The sequence below is a fragment of the Pelophylax lessonae genome (assembly GCF_965119305.1).
Source record: "Pelophylax lessonae genome assembly, chromosome: 6".
NCBI classification, from domain to species: Eukaryota; Metazoa; Chordata; class Amphibia; order Anura; family Ranidae; genus Pelophylax; species Pelophylax lessonae.
This window is the reverse complement of record NC_138773.1, coordinates 178,224,470-178,241,960: the sequence shown is the minus strand read 5'-3', so window position 1 is coordinate 178,241,960 and position 17,491 is coordinate 178,224,470. Positions and strand designations below refer to the sequence as shown.

Below are 17,491 nucleotides of genomic sequence, written 5' to 3'. Positions count from 1 at the left end.
TATCCACTGCATATGTGCTGTTGCAGAGATATGCCTCCTGCTTCCGTGGTGCTGCATACATGTGGTTGAGCTGCACTTTAACCCCCCCCCCAATACCACCTCTAGCATCGAACGGGGGTGTACACAGTCTGAGGTCGCAATGCTTTGTGTAGTGGCTGTGGTGAAAAATATTAATATCTATTAATTTTGTCCTTAAATTGAGGATCTAATTTATCTTTATCCACTATAGTATTGTTATGTAATCAACGTAGTGGCGAGCACTTGTGCAGGATTTCACTGCCATATTATAATGTAATCTGTATAGCAGGGAGATCTGCACAGTAGTGGCCTTAGACGGGTCACTGCTGTGCATGTGCAAGTCTCACTGCCATGTTGATATGGTAGCCTGCTGGGAATGTGTGCATGGACAAAAAATCACTCTTGCTATGGAGCTGTGATGAAGGGAAAAGTTTGATTGGTTCTGTCATGTGATGAGTGTTAGTGGTTGGGGGGTGTGTGTGTGTAGGGTGTATGAGAGGTTTTGTGGCAACAGCAGCCTGCAGAGAGAGGGAGGTTGTTACAAGTCACAGTCACCCACCCACCACAGCATGCCATCCCCAATGCCACCGCATCTGCTAGCACTGTTCACAAACCCTTATCACAATCCCATACACCCTAGCGAGGAGAAAGATGCAACGTATTATCTACTTTAAGACCAGGTATTTTCTGGCACTTTCATTTACAAGTTTTAAATCCGTATGTCTTGATAAAACCTAAACATTATCCTTTTTTATTTATTTTTTTTTTTTTGCAGAGACCCTAGGGAATAAAATGGCTATTGTTGCAATTTTTTATGTCGTATGGTATTTGAGCAGCGGTTTTCCAAATGCAATTTTTGGGAAAAAAAATAAATAATAAACACAATATATACCCCGATCGTTTTGTAAAATGTAAAAGATGGTCTTATGCTTAGTAAAATTGTGCATGCTTGTGGAATAGCGACAAACTACGTTACTTAAAAATCTCCATAGGCGACTTTTTAACCATAGGGGTGCTTTCAGTTTTTATTTTGTCACTATTCCCTTTAATTTTTTTTTTTTTTTAATATCACTTTTACTCCTATTACAAGGAATGTAAACATCCCTTGTAATAGAAATAAGGATGAAAGGTCCTATTTATGAAGAGATCTGGGGCCAAAAAGACCCCGAATCTCTGCTTTACCATTTAAAAGCAAAAGATCAAAAAAAAAAAAAGCCCAAAAAAGTTTACTTCCACCCTAGACCAGAAGTGACGTCATGACATTGCTCTGGTCCTCCAAGGCCATAGTGGCAATCAAAAATGGTCTACTCTTTGATCGCTTCTGGGACCAGCTGGTGGCACCGTTCGGATTGTTTCTCGGGCGGGCCGACGGAAACGGTAAGCCCAAGAGACACCGTCAAGCGACAGGAAGTGGAGGATGTCCCCTCCCGCCGCTTCTAAAAGTGTTCCATGGGCTCATGAGCCACTCATGAGAGAGCCAGCCGCTGGCTGTAAAAAAACAATACCGGGGTTATGGCTGATAGCTTCAGCCAAAACCCCGGTGAACCACTTCAAAGTGGTTGTTGTTGTTGTTTTTTAATGTATCTTGCATGTATACAATGTATTTTTTATATAATTTAATTTGTATGTAATACAATGTTTATTTGTCTTCATTCAAGAGGAGAAAAAAAAAACACAACCTCTGGCTACCACATTGATTAGTCATTGTATAGTCCACCCCTATCACAGCTATAAGGTGATTGGGAACAGGGTCTCTGCGCTGGGAGCATGCTGTACAGTGCATTCCTTACACAAACACAGATACACATATATGCAGCTCCACTGATAAAGGCCCACTTTTGTGAGACTGTGTATATGTGTACAGTCAGTGGGAAGGGGTTAAGGTAAATTACTAGTGGCTAAAAAAATTACAATTCATTGCTGTGCAAAGTAAAGTTCGCTCAATCCATGATCTAGAACAACTAAGTGCAGAACTTCATCATCCCTTTTACTTTTTTCCTTGATTCTGTTATTAGGGTTCTTACAAAAGCTCAGTAGCAACCTTCACTCTATTCTTTCTCCACGACTTTCCTGTTACTTTTCTGTGACTCTATTCTTTAATTTTCCTACTCATTCTGATTATATTGCTTAAGGTTGGTTAGTTATATAGCACATGACCACTGTGTACATGTTTCATGATTAGTGATGTCACTGTACTGATGTGTTAACATTTTTTCAGGTGTGTGAATGGATAATTTGTTTCAATAAACTGTTAGTTAGAATGTTGTTTTCAATCTTACTTTAAATGTACTTTTTTATTTTTTAGTGTCCTCAACATGGGTTTTAGTTGAAACAAGAAACTGGAAGCACTCTGTTACTGACGTAAGTTGCGTGTTTTTTGTCTGCAGGTGGTCTTCATTTCTTTAAATGGCTATAAAAGGCACTTTTCGGTCTAATCTTGCAAAGTAGAATTCCAGGCTAATTTTTTTTAAATAACTAGTAAAACTAGAAAAACGCAAAAACAACTTTAAGGTAGCATTGATTCCTTGTGACCGACCAGTATGGGCAACCTGTTATTTCTTTGCATGGGTGATATTCCTGTTCCTTGTTCATGGTCCACTGGTATCCTTAAAGCGGTATTAAACCGGAAAAAAAAAAGTACTATATTGCAGCTCACAAACTCTTAAATGTAAATAATGTTATGAGGCACTGCTACTTATACAAGAGTACACAAAATATCATAAAATATAGTGAAGTACAAGATAGGCACTGGTTACAATCAGAGAGCTTTACCCACTGTGACAGAGTGAGACAATAGATAAATCTAAGTACAAACCCAATCACAAACTTCCTGATGACGCCATATCCGGGCGAAATGCATTTAGGGTCCAGTACGACATCACTTCTGGTTTGCGGCTGGTCAGAGCGTGGAACGCAAGCCGAACCTACTACTTCGGTTCCTGGTTATACACGCGGTTATATGCTTTCAGCAAGTGCCATTTGAGGCACTTAAAAATGTGTGTTTTTTACCCTTATCTCTGTTATCTGTTAATAAAACATACTACACCATGAGATTTCTTTCCCCGTTATCTTCTTGAGATCTAATGGAGAGAGAGGTACCCCTGATTATCACTTAGGAGGAAGTGGTCCCCATTAAAGACAAAGGAGCTCTGCAGGCACTTTAGGTCCCAGAGGCCTGAGTGCTTCTGGTAAGTGGCCACTACTTACTGGGTGAAGGATCAGAGATTTGATTCACCACTGAACCGCTTCAAGGGAAGAAATACAGCACAATCATTTTTGATATCACCCTACCTACAGTTTTATGGACATTATTTACTTAATTGTTTAATTACTGTATTTATTTTTGCATTTATATTTTTTTGTTTGGCCCGTATCTTCAAGGCTGATTGTTCAAGGTTATTCATTCCAATTTTTTGATACTGCACAGAGCACTTTACTGTCATCAGCCATTTGTTATTTGCATGGTACCAGTTTTGCTCTTTTTTACAATTTTGCTACTATTTTGCTACTGTGCACTTTCTTTATTCAGCACATATTGTCAAACTTGCAGTTTGTCATCAGCATTTTATCTGGATGTCTATTTGTATTTTGTTGATTGATTTATTGCTGCACTTTACCACAGAAGGTGGAGTCCTTGTACTGTTTTAGATAGCACGATTTGTTACTGGCAATATTTAGATTTACATTTATTTTTACCCTTCACCATTCATTCTACTTGTATTTATCTATTGTCTCACTCCGTCACAGTGGGTGAAGCACTCTGATTGTAAACAGTGCCTATCTTGTACTTCACTATATTTTATGATATTTTGTGTACTCTTGTATAAGTAGCAGCGCCTCATAACATTATTTATCTTACATTTAAGTTTGTTGTACTTAAATTGAAGGCAGCTCTACACTATACAGTGATATATTCCAAAGGGAGGCACCGTTACTCCTTACACTATCCTAAACTCTTAAATGTGGTGGCGGCATAAGTTATTTTTTTAAGTATTAAACACTTTTTATTTTGAAGGAGAAGTTCACCTTTTGGAACATGTTACATGTTCGACCAGTGTCTAGGATGGAACATGTAACATGTTCCAGCAGTTACAGCCTCTCCCCTGAGCTTTCTTTGTGTGGTATTAGTCACCACTCGATTAATTTTTTTTTGCGACATGAGTGAAAAAAGAGCGAAAATATTTTCAAATATTTGAAAACATTCAATAAAATATAATTTTGTCATAAACGTAGGCCAGAATGTATTCTGCTATGCCTTTGGTAAAAAAAAAAATCCTGATAGGTGTATGATAATTGGAAATTTGTGTCGACAAGCTATGCTACGTATCCCTAAAAATTTATCAATCCTGATGTACTGATGGCCTATCTTATTTTTTGAGGCCCTAAAATGTCAGGACAGTACCAATACCCCCCAAATGACCCCCTTTTGTAAAAAAGACAGTCCAAGGTATTTATCAAGAGTTAAGTTGCAATTTTTTGCCCACAATTATTTAGAAAATGAAGAAATTTATTTTTTTTTCTTTTCCCACAAAATTGTCATAGTAACAAGTTATTTCTCACACATGGCATAGGCATACTTGCAATTACACCTCAAAATATATTCTGCTGCTGCTACGGAGTATGGCGATACCACATGTGAGACTTTTCCACAGCCTAGCCACATACATAGGCCCAACATCCAAGTAGCACCTTCAGGCGTTCTAAAGGCATAATCTACACATCTAATTTCCTGACTACCTATCACACTTTTGAAGGCCCTGGAGCATCGGGACAATAGATAGACCCACAAAATGGCCCCATTTTTGAAAGCAAACATCCCAATGTATATTCTAGGTGACCTAATGAGTCTTTTGAACATGTCTTTTTTTTTTCCCTCAAGTTTTTGGAAAATGTAGGGGAAAAAAATTAAAACTTATTTTTTTTTCTGCAAAGTTATCAATTTTTAAAATCTTTCTAACACATAGCATGTACTTACCAAGAATGACACCCTAAAATATGTTCTGCTACTCCTTCTTAATATGGCTAGGCCCAACATCAAGGTAGCATCTTCAGGCTTCTAACACATAGCATGTACGTATGAAGAATGACACCCTAAAATACATTCTGCTACTCCTCCCTAGTATGGTGAGGCCCAAAACCCAAGTAGCATCTTCAGGCTTCTAACACATAGCACGTACATATCAAGAATTACACACCAAAATACATTCTGCTGAGTAAAGAGGGAAAAAAGAATTACCTGTGGTTTCAGTCCTGCAGTTGTCCACACAGGAGAGCACTGGTCCGGGCAGCAGGCATGGACATGGTCAGCAACAGCAAAAGTAGTCGTCCAGGCAGCAGCCAGGAATACTATCCCAGCACAGGCAAAACATTGGTCCAGACATCAGGCAGAGATGTGGTCCACAACAGCCAAATTAATTGCCCAGGCAGCAGTCAGAGATATGCCAAAGTACAGACTTGTATAAAGTACTCAAAATTTCTACTTGAGTAAAAGTACAAGTGCTCGATCAATAAGTGACTTAAGTAGAAGTGGAAGTGCTCGCAGAAAAAGTTACTTAAGTGGAAGTACTAAAGTATTCAACATTTTTTTCACTTAAGTATTGCAAGTAGTTTTTTCAAAAAAATTGCTACTTAAGTACTAAAAGTAAAAAGTACCAGTAGTTTTGAAAAAAAAATTCTACTCAAGTACTGAAAGTAGAAGTAGAAGTACTGTGTTATGTAGTTATTAAAGAAAGAAGTCAAAAGTTTGAACATCATATTGTTTTTTATTATTTCAAATGATTTATTCAAATGATTAACCTAAAGGACAATCACAATTCCTTAGGCTGTAACTTTTTGTAAACAAAAAACAGATAAAGTATGTCCCTCCCTTGCCCTTTTGAAGCATCCCTCCTTCTCTTCCCTGCATGTTTTTTTTCTCCACAGCTTATTGGTGCGCAAAATCATATATAAACCAATGTGATATACAACAATATATTCCAATAATGAAATAAAGGAAGAGTGTATGAAATCTAAGTCAATAAAAAGTTCAAAATATTGTGAATCTTCAAATATATATATATGTGACAAAACAAGATGAATATAATTTCATATCTGCTGTTAATGGGAAAGAACCTCCCAACCAGGGCCGGCCTTAGGTGTTCAAGCGCCCTGTGCGAGCTGATCCTGTGGCGCCCCCACCAGCGCCCTGCACATTGTTTCTTGCACTTTTTTTGCACTTCATTTGACTTTTCTTTTTTATGATCACTACAAACTTAGCCCCCCTTACATTAGAGACCCCCTTACATCAGAGACCCCCCACACAGAGCCCCTTTACATCAAAGACCCCCCCACACAAAGCCCCCTTTACATCAGAGACCCCCCACACAGAGCCCCCCTTACATCAGAGACCCCCCACACAAAGCCCCCTTACTTTAGAGACCCCTCACACAAAGCCCCCCTTACATCCAGAGACCCCAACACAGAGCCCCCTTACATCAGAGACCATCCCCACAGAGCCCCCCTTACATCAGAGCCCCCCCATAGAGCCCCCCACAGAGCTCCCCCTACATCAGAGCCCCTCCACACAGAGCTCCCCTTACATCAGAGCCCTCCCACACAGAGCCCCCCTTACATCAGAGACCCCCCTTACATCAGAGACCCCCCACACTGAGCCCCCTTACATCAGAGACCGCCCACACAAAGCCCCCCCGTTAAGTTACATCAGAGACCCCCCCATGTTTCCCTTAACCAAGATGGCCGCCAGTGCCTCGATCGCACTGCGCATGCGCACGTGCCTCTACTGCGCAGCCGCCGGAATCCCCACCTCCCAGCGCTGAGACGTCAGCGAATGGAGACAAGGAGGGGAGGAGTGGAGTGGCCGAAGGCCGCCACACATGTCAGAGCGCCGAGAGGCGCATGTGGGAGCATTCCACGCCGGCCCAGCGGAAGCCTGGAGCGGAACAACGCTACCCAAATGGCCAGAGACCAGGTACCCATGAAAAAGGGGGGTATCTTTACCTTTGCCTTCCTATAGAAAAGGGGAGGGGAGATGGGAAGGCAGAATAGGGAGGATAATTGAAAGAGTAGGAGAGAGCAGTAAGGAGGGAAACCAAACAAAAAAGAAAAAGGGAAAGGCAGAGAAAAGTAACGAGTAACGATGCAGCACAAAAAAAAAATATCGGAGTAGAAGTATCGAAATCATCGAAAAAATGTAGTGAAGTAAAAGTAGAAGTAGGAGAAAAAAATTCTACTTTAGTAAAGTACAGATACCTCATTTCGGTACTTAAGTACAGTACTTAAGTAGTTCTACTTCGTTACTATACATCTCTGCCAAAGTATTGGTCCTAGCAGTAGCCAAGAACATGGTCTATAAGCAGGCAGTTCAGGTGACAGGCAGGAGCATGAGCAGTTCAGGAGGCAGGCAGAGACAGTGGCAGCTCAGGTGGCAGGCAGAGGCATGCCAGGGTCAGAAGGCAGCAGGCAGATTTATAAGCCTTAGGGCCTCAGTCAGATAAGACCCGAGGACAGGTGTAGAGGGTTCTTCCCAGCCAAATTGCTTTGAAGCCTCCGGGTCTCCAGAACCTAATCCGAGAATTACAAAACCCGAGGAAAGCCCAAAAAGTTTTCTCTACTCGGAAAACTTATGCTGGAGCCCCTCACATATGTAAGACCCTTGTGTTGTCTTGAATCCCACTAATACAGTGGCAGGGCAAACAATCAATTCAGGAGGCAAGCAAAAAGCATGGTCATTTAACAGGCCGAAATCAATTTACGTGGAAGGCATAAATGTGGTAGTTGAAGCGAGAGGCATGGTCGATAAACAGTCCAGGTCATAAACAGAAATAGCAGATAGCGGAAATTGAAAAAATATCTTCACTTCACTAATAGTTTAGTAATGTGGGATAGATCTGTTAGCACTCTCCAATACAGAGGCCTGGCTAGGAGTGATATTGGGGACAGTAGTATCGGTGTCACAGCAAATTCCTTTACTGGTCAATGAATTGGAGCGAATTTGTTCAGGAGCATGGCCACTCAGATAGAGAAGGGCTGAAACACGTAAATGGTAACTTTTTTTTATACCAAAACTGTAATTTCCTGGTGGACAAGTAGGGCTGCAACATCTGGTTAGTCATATCCACACCCTCCCATGAATCAAATATAGTCATGTATGCATTTTGGCTTGAGGTATCATAATGTATTGTGGAAAGGATATACACGTCTATTTTATCTCTCCACTTTAGTGCTAGTACCTCTTCATTCCGCGAACTGGCTTTTTACCTGTTTCAGTTTCGTGGTGACCAATCACTGTAGGAAGCCATTGCGGCCGCAGATTGCTTCAGATAGATATGGCGGAATAGTGGGAGACTCGTGTAGAAATTATCTACATACAGGTTGTAACTCTTCCCGAACAGCAGTTCTAAGTTCTAGGACACCCAGGGGGGGGGTTAGCTGGCTGTCATTTCCTTCATCAATTTTGAAATCATAGGTATAACCTGTGGCCCTGTTGCATGCCTTGAGGAATTTTACCCCATATTTGACCCGTTTACTAGAGAGGTATTGTTTGATGTCAAGTCTTCCAGTGAAGTGGACTAGGGATTTATCCACACAAATTATTTATATCAGGAGTTAACATTTGCTTGAAGCTAGAGTAAAAAAAAAGTGCCTTGGATTTTATTGTTGAAATGTAAAAATCTCTTGTAACGGATCAACCGGCACCCCGACTGGGTACCTCCGTTGACGGATGCTCCTAGTGCTTCCCGAGGGCTCCAAGCACTCCACCAGACATTATAACCACCTCAGACCCCACAAACCGCCACAGCTTGGTTGGGGTCTCGCCGTCTCCTACCCACCCTGGACCTACGACAAGGCTCCAGGCTTCCCGTGGGTGAACCTCTCTTTCCCCAGAGAGTGAAGCAGGAACAAGCTCTTACAAGAGCTTAGTGATTATCCAAGGGAGTATAAAGAGCATAGCGATCCCTTGTAGCAGGTTCCACCAAACGTGAGTCGAGTCTTCATGAAGGGGTAAAAACAGACTGTTTATTGAACAGACGCCCACTCAATTTATACACACATGAGCACATCCCCCTCCTCATCAAATTACTACACACAGGTCAGGGGTTGAATGATTACATTACCATATGCAGATGAAATTGTATACAGAAACAGAATTAACCTAAACTAATTATCTAGCCATTTGGACAGAACAATGTGAGGTCATTAACATTTAACAATGGGACAGGTAGACTTTTAACACAATACACATTCCATCTCAAAACAGACAATAGGACAAGCCTGCCAAGGACAGTCTGTGTGTCTCCTTCCTTAAAATACATAGAATACACAGTGTAAAGTGGGATTAAATCTTCATAGTTCAGTAGAGATATTGTTAACAAATATTACTGTCCAACTTGAAGCAATCCAAACCATTAAGTATCTGTTTTTTACTCATAGTGACGGTTAATACTAGGGATGCACCGAAATGAAAATTCTGGGCCGAAACCGAAACCGAAAATGCAGGATGCCCTTGGCCGAAAACCGAAGCTGAAAATGACTTTTTCCCCCAAACAAATTTAAAATAGATAGAAGAGGGGCATACACCAAAAACAGGTAGCGACGTACACCTGTCGCTGCCACCCTGTCACAGTATATGTACTGTGATGGGTTGGCAAGAGGTTAATTTAATTACCAATGGTATTTGTATTATGCAGCATGAGGGGGTTAATGTATTGTCACTGCTGGTCACTCATCTATTAGTGACCGACCAGTGGCAGTTAATTAACCCCTTTGTGCTGCATTAGTGCAACCAGTATCAGCTCAACCAGTGTTAATTAACACTGATACTGGTTGCACTAATGCAGCACAAAGGGGTTAATTAACTGCCACTGGTCGGTCACAAATGCATCAGTGACCTGCAGTGACAATATATTAACCCCCCATGCTTCATAATACAAATACCATTGGTAAGCTGCCTCAGCTCTCCCCCATCCCCCCCCCCCCACTGCCTCAGTGTCCCCCCTCGGCAGTACACCCTCCCCCCCTCTGGCTCAGCGTCCCTCCTCAGGTGTCCATTCAAAAGAAGCGCCTCTGGCCGGCGGCCCGCCTCCCGGTGATGTCACTACTACGATCTGTGTATGAATGAAGTGATACACTGGGCGGGAGGGCGGGGCGAGCGGCCGCTAATAGATATAACTATGTGATCCTTCCCTGTCAGCGGGACTGTGTGTGAATGAGAACTGACCTGACACCGGGCGGGGGGAGCGGCTGCTAATAACTATAACTATGTGAGCCTTCACTTCCCTGTCAGAGGAGATACATGCCTGACAGGGAAGTGAAGGCTCACATAGTTACAGCTATTAGCGGCCGCTCCCCCCGCCCCCCGGCCCAGTGTCCGGTCAGTTCATTCACGCAGTCCCGCTGACAGGGAAGGATCACATAGTTATATCTATTAGCGGCCGCTCGCCCCGCCCTCCCGCCTGGTATGTCCCTTCATTCATACACAGATCATAGTAGTAGGGACGTCATTGAGAGGCGGGCGGCCGGCCAGAGGCGGGACTTTTAAAACCTGCCCTGCGCTGCGCCCTCCTCCTTCCTCACGGCGGCCATATTAATTTCGGCAATGTTAACCCATTATCGGCCGAAATGGGATAGGCTCATTTTCGGCCAATAATTTCGGTGCATCCCTAGTTAATACCGTCACATCTCTACATCTCGTAATGTGTTCTGGGCTTAAAAGAAGAGTAGACTGGCATATGATTTATAGGTTGGGTAGATCAGTAGGCATGGACTATTTTTTTTTTTTTTTTTTTGTCAGGCCCATGTTCAGGGTTAGTTCAAGAAAAATGTTAAATTCCTCCGCTGTAAGGGGTTTCCACAAATGAGTGGACATAGGAAGAATCAGGATAGCTGACAATATATTTGGTGACATACAGATAACACTGCTCCACAATGTAATTTACCAGATCATCCGTAAAAAATAAATTGGGGGCCTGGCTGCGCTGTAAAAGGGGGAATTATAGGTTCTGCCGAAGTAGTAGGCAGCCATGTGGGATATCATGGTACCTCTGGGAGGCTAGTATGGATCCTACCTTGTTGTTGTGGATGGGACACCCCGTTACAAGCACCTGGCCTATCATCTGGAAATGTTGCCCTGCTTGTGCTTGCCACTGCACCAGGACTAGCAGAACTACTGGTGGATGCCTACCTATTATCTGGGAGTGCTGCACTGCCTGTACTTGCCACAGGATTTACTGCGCTGTGCCCCTTCAGCTCTCCTAAACCTCTTTGTTTGGATTCCTTCCTCCTCAGAATCCATTTCAGAGCCACTGCTTTCTACTGGATTATACTCACTCTCTGGGACTGATGGAGAGAGTTCCCCGCTACTCTCGTTCGTCTTTCTCTGGAGTATCTGGAAAGTCTCCTCACTGCTGATTTTTTTTTTTTTTTAGCCATGTTGATGCTGCACTGCTATTGCTGATGTGCGCAGATGTTTACTGGGACAGATGTTTTTATTGTGTGACAGATGTTGATTACTGTGTAATCACTGGGACAGATGCATGCCAAATGTTCACTGGGTTATCAGTGTGTGTAAAGTTGTAAAAATTGCTATAAAATCACTGAACCCTGGCTGCCAGCACAGATCATCTCTCTTTCTCCTCACTGACAGGCTCTGTGTGAGGAGAAGCAGAGCTGATTGGCTGACAATAGCTTCTATTTACATTACATGATGGCTGTGATTGGACACAGCCATCATGTGATCAGGAGTGTCAATCACAGAGCCCTCTCGCAGAGCAGTGATGCGGTGTGTCCAGGGGACACAGCTACACCAGGATCACGCGGTCTTGTTTTGAGGGACGTTACTGTATGTCCGCTCAGAGCGGCAAAGCTCCTACCTGACCTTTTTTGTGCAGTGGCCAGGTGGGAAGCATTTACAGTAGCAGTTTGTTTTTTTTGTTTTTTGAATAAAGATTTTACAGGAATGAAACCTGCCCATTGTAAAGACACATGTCTGTCAGTGTTAAATGGTTTGTCTTAATCCTCTTCTTACCTAATTGTCCAGCAAAAGTAGCAAAGGAAAAAGAAAAGGAATGCAGCCACAACGTCCAAGAATTGTAAGCTGCAATAACCAATCTTATTTTTGTATTTTAATACTGCTTTAACCTTTACATCAATGGGGACAGTTTGCCAAAATCAGTAAGATATAGGTTATTGTAAAAACTGTTAAGCCTACAAAAAAATTGGATTTTCTCTTCATTTTCAATAAAATGGTAATCAGGACAAATAGAAAGGGTAAATCATTTTAACGCACAGAGAGCAATAAAAACTGCCAAGTGTTCTAATCCCTCTCCGCTCTATGCAAAATGTAAAAAAAATGTTTGCCTTTTAGTTGTACTTTAAGCCAATCTCTTCTGAACCTGCCAAAATTTGACCAGTGTATAGCCAGCTTATAAAGGGAAAAATATACTCTCACTTTCTGTTCAAACTGCAGAATAGAAAGTGAATGGAAATTTTGCTAATTAAACACAGATGGCAAGTGAATCTGACAGCAGCTTTAACCTACCCCTACACTACCCAAAATGAAAAAAAAAAAGTTTTGGCTTTTTTTTCCCCCAGGTGTCTACACAAATAGTCAACTATAACAGGAAAAAGAAAAAAAAACTGCAGACATACAGAAACATAGCATAAGCATCACCCAGATTCAATGGCAAATGTATGGTCTAATTCTATAGAAAATACATCTAATGAAATTAATATTTAATTAACTTGTGACAACTGATATGTTCCATGTACAAAAACATTAAATTACACTGATAAAGCTAGCAAATGCCACAACACAGAAGATCATTATTTGCAGAAAAAAAAAAAAAAAAAGATATTTGAATAGAAATTTACATATTTTGAGTTGTCCCCAGGAAAGTAATAGAGGGTAAATCTTCCAATACGGACACTAGTTCTGGTAACCTGGGGGTCCCCAAGGAATTCCCTTATTTTGAAAGGATTTCCTTCAACTTTCTGTTTGGCTATGGGACAGGAAGTAAAGGAAAATCTCTGGAATGGGGCACAGATGGTGAAATAAAAGCGGGCAAAGGGTTTTAACCCTCCCTTGCTCTATCAAAAAAGAAAAACAAGTTTTGCCTATAGTTCCACTTTAATTTTCATCAGTGAGTGGTGGCACTCCCCCCTAGACATAAGTGGATAAACTTGTGTCAAACTGACAAGTTGGATAGCTTTTCACAGTCAGTGGCTGTAGCGTTGTCAGGGGACAACGTCCTACTGAGGGGGAGTTGGGGGATTCCTCCATCCATCTTATTTGTGTGGATGGAAAAATCTTTTTAAAATTTTTTTCTCGTTAAGCTATTGGGCTGAATGAAGAAATAATAGAGTCTGTGGCAGTTCACATTTTTGGGTTTACCCTCACTTTTATTTCCAGCTTGATGATCAGAACAGTTGGAGTGAGTGAATCTTCCTAACAATGACATAGACCGCAGTAAAACAACAAAACAAGTGACAGTTGTTCTAACCTCTTCTAAAATCGAAGTACTGCTTGGATCTTGATGAAGGGGACATCCCCCGAAAGCTTGTTCTGAAAAATTGTATGTTAGTGCAAAAAAAGTATTACGGGCAGTACTCAATTGTCTCTGTCGCAAGTGCACCAATACGGCTACAATCATCTCAAGTATTAAAATCTAAAAAAGCAAAATTGCATTTAGTTATACTTTAATAATGCAAATGCCACGTGGCTATAAATGACAGTCATTTCAATGTACATCATTAGCTGCATGACAGTCAAGTTAAAAGATTACAGGCTATCCTTCCATTATGCCTAATATTAATCTACAGTCCATAGAAATAACTACATTCTTTTTTTGCAATTTTTGTTAATTTTAGAAAAACAAAAAAACAAATAATATTGTATAGTATCATAGGTCATACAGTTTTTTTTATTTTACAGTTCAGAATTATGTGCATTAGACATGCATATTTTTACAGAGGCATATGCAAACCTTTTGTGACCGTAACATGCATTCGTTTGTGGCATCCTGGTAGTACTAGTCCTGAATGGAGATGCAGCAGAGTTTATATAAAATTCCATGAAAACCTGTAGATCATGTCTCGTAATTTGCAGAGTGATTGAAGTTTATGTGATGCTCGTTACTAGTGAAGACACCCACCCCAACTATGTGTCAATTTTTGTTTTTTTAACAACTTTTGGTTAAATACATAATTTTATATAAAGGAAGAACTTTTGTTAAAGTAATATTAAAGGCATTTTTTATTATTTTCTTATTTATTTTTATAACAAACATGTCTTACCTGCTCTGTGCAGAACTTTAAGCCCCCGTTCACACAGGGGCGACCTGTGAGGCGACCTGGTCGCCTCACAGGTCGCCGCAGGTCGCCTCCCATAGGGAAGCTGCGGACCCGTTCTGATAGGAGCGACACAAGTCGCTCCGACTCAGAAAAAGGGTCCGGAGCTTCTTTGGGGCGACCAGGAGGCGACCGCCATAGACTTCAATGTTACGAAGTCCGTGGCGGCCGCTCCGAGGTAGCGGCGCGCTGCTCGCACCGCGACCTCGGAGGTCGCGGTGCGAAGTAGCGTCGCCCCAGTGTGAATGGGGGCTTACTTGGAGCAGCCCTGATCCTCCTCCTCCTTTGGGTCCCTCACCGGCACTCCTGTCCCCTCCCTCTTGTCTCTTCTCTCCTCAATGGCTCCCTCTGCTGTCTCAGCCAATGGAGAGTCCCCAGCGAGCCGATGGGCTCTTGTGCACTCGCTGGATCACTAGTATTGGAAGACTGCTGCTCAGAGAAGGTTTTTTTTTAAATTTTTTTTTTGTTTTTTTTTTACCCTCTTACATAGAATGCATGAAGGTAAAAACACTTTCAGCCTTTAGAACCACTTGAAATCGATCCATGCTCGTAAGGTAGATGGTTTGGGGCCTTCCAATGTAAACAGTGTTATGGTTACAGTATTTATAAGGCAAAACTTCTCTGTTACATTGGTTAGAGCTCATTCACAGGGGCAGAAAAAAAATGTGTATCTAACGTGTTTTTTTCTGCATGAAAGAGAGATCCTGCATAAGATGCGTTGCTAAAGTACTTGAGTTTATATGTGTACATTGGTAAAATCTGCAGATCTGCGTGTGTAAAAGCTGCATCGCTAACCTACTTTTCTTTGCGATTAAGCGCAGTGCAGCTTTTCGGATGTAGACACAGCTATATGTATGGGCTGATGGATTACTATAGTGCTGAGTTTAGATACATACAAAATATCTGCTATATGCATCTCAACGCAGTATTTTCTGCCTGTGCGAATGAGCCCTTATGATGTAAATGTAAGAGGAGCAAAAAAAAAAAATGAAGGCTGCGGGGATATACTTGGACTTTCTTGCCAGTCCTCTCATTTGTCAATTTTCATTTGGTCAGGGATGAGCCTATGCAAGAGATTTACAGCACCTTGTGTGCTTAGAAAGTAAATGAAATGTGATCATTACACTCTCACAAAGAAAATTTCCTAGCTTTATGTATGGAATAAACATCCCCTTTCTACCACATATGAATGCAATATTGGTAATGCTTGTTATTGCTAATGCTTTAAGTGGGTGAGTGCGGTTTAGAAGGCAAAATGGTAATTATCTTTGCCAAGTGTTAACCCAGTACATAGGCAGTACTTTGTATCCTTCTCTGCTCTCCATAGCACAGTAAGCGATCAACCTGACTCATGACTCCTATTAGTTAGTAAATTTCGCTGTGTAGGTAATATGTGCCCCTGACTGTCCAAGGCAGACATATCTTCTCTCTATTGTATCAAAAATGGCTCAATAAATGCAAGTGATTCTCAATCCTTGCTTGTTGTTATGGAGGCATTATTGGCCAGGCTACTGCAGTATGTTTTTCATTTTTATTTGAATGCTCCTTACCTGTTGTTTTTTTTCTCCCCCTACTAACAGGCATGCAATGAAACCTATTTCGCCTTTCCTCTTCTGGATAAAAGAAATGTTCATAGTCATTTTCATTGCCGAAGCACACACTTGGTAAGGGTTTATTATGTCAATACCAATTTTTGAGAAAACTCTAATGCATTGTTAATTCCATTCAGGCATTTTATGATAGCATATATTTTGCAGTTCCATTTATAGTGCCTTTTTGCTGTAAAATCAAAAAATATTTATTCACCTTAGTTACTGAAGGTATGTGGCTCATATTACCAATAACATAAAAACACTTCATTTCAACAAAAAATAGCTTAGAAAAAGGTATGGAGAGATATTAGGTGAAAGTCACATCTGGCAAATATAGCCACTTCTATGACAAACTCGGTAACTTTTAAAATCAACCTAATTGGCCAGGTCTGATCGCTGTTGAGTTCAGCAAAATCATGCTGATGCTAGGGTTTTCTGAATGCATCTCCTCTTCCATTTCCTAATAATTGTGCAGTCAGAGCGCTCCAGGTTGGGGTAGAAGTTGAGCCACAGCACATTGTGACACGGACAGTCATGCATGCACATCCAACCGTTCACCAATGTTTATGGCCAGCTTTAGGTTAAATTCTTTTACAGATTTCCCTTTGTTCTATGTTCACAGTGCAGAGATAAGCCTGCTACTACCACAGCTCTCAGACAACGCTTTTAGGACATGGAATGCAAAGTATGTCTGCATGTCAAAAATAAGAATAACACGTTATTTTGGTTGTCAGTTCATTTTCTAATGTTTGTGAATGGCCAACTTTGGCTGGTCCATGGGCCAGTATGATGCTTGGTAACGAGCTCTGTGGAAAATTGGATAGAATTGAAACTTGTATATAATTGACAGGCTGTGGAAGAAGGTTAGAACAGTCGCAGCAGATTTGACAGATACAGCAACCACAGCAACTAATCAGATTTTGTATACTTAATTCAAAATGTGTGTTTTTTTTTTTTTTTTAATAAATAAACTGACATATTCGCAAAGGTGTTAGGGTGCTTTGCTTGCCAATGGTACCCAAATGTATTGCTAATAAATAAAATAAGAGAAAAGCTGGATAAATCGAACCTTGTATTCCTGTTGCACTGCTGGACTGTAAAATGCAGTGCATGGCAGTGGCAAAGATGTTAATGTGCACCTGCATTCAGGACCTATCTGTGTAAACTTTTATAAAGTCATGTTCTGTTCTCTGGGTTTGTCATATTTGCAAGACATTTATGACAAGTTATGCTACCCATGCTTAGTAAATGAGGGTTGTCACCTCATGGAATGGTGTGCACTTCAACACTGTCAATCTTTAGGTTCCCAAGGTTGTGTGCTACTTTTGTATGTGGTGCATAGTCTCTTATCCAAACATGTCCAAGTTTCTAGTAAAGCAAACCTTGATACAAAAGCATAAATGCCTATGGTGCAGTGTATATATTTGAAAACCAACTTCATAAGCCAATCTGTGTCCTAGCAGGAAAAGTGTCCATATACAGCTTTATTCTTGGGCAGAGCGATTGGTTTAGAAATAATCAGTTGATAATCAACCTGT

The 17,491-nt window shown here is 41.2% G+C and overlaps 1 protein-coding gene across 1 annotated transcript in view; it reads left to right on the top strand.

Moving 5' to 3' along the window:
- The window catches only part of PGAP1 (post-GPI attachment to proteins inositol deacylase 1), a 278,399-nt gene that overhangs the window by 42,498 nt on the left and 218,410 nt on the right, over positions 1-17,491 (top strand). Inside the window, exons 6-7 of the mRNA XM_082261304.1 lie at positions 2,324-2,379; positions 15,942-16,025. Coding sequence (XP_082117430.1) covers positions 2,324-2,379; positions 15,942-16,025 — 140 coding nt within the window. The remainder of the gene's footprint in view (positions 1-2,323; positions 2,380-15,941; positions 16,026-17,491) is intronic.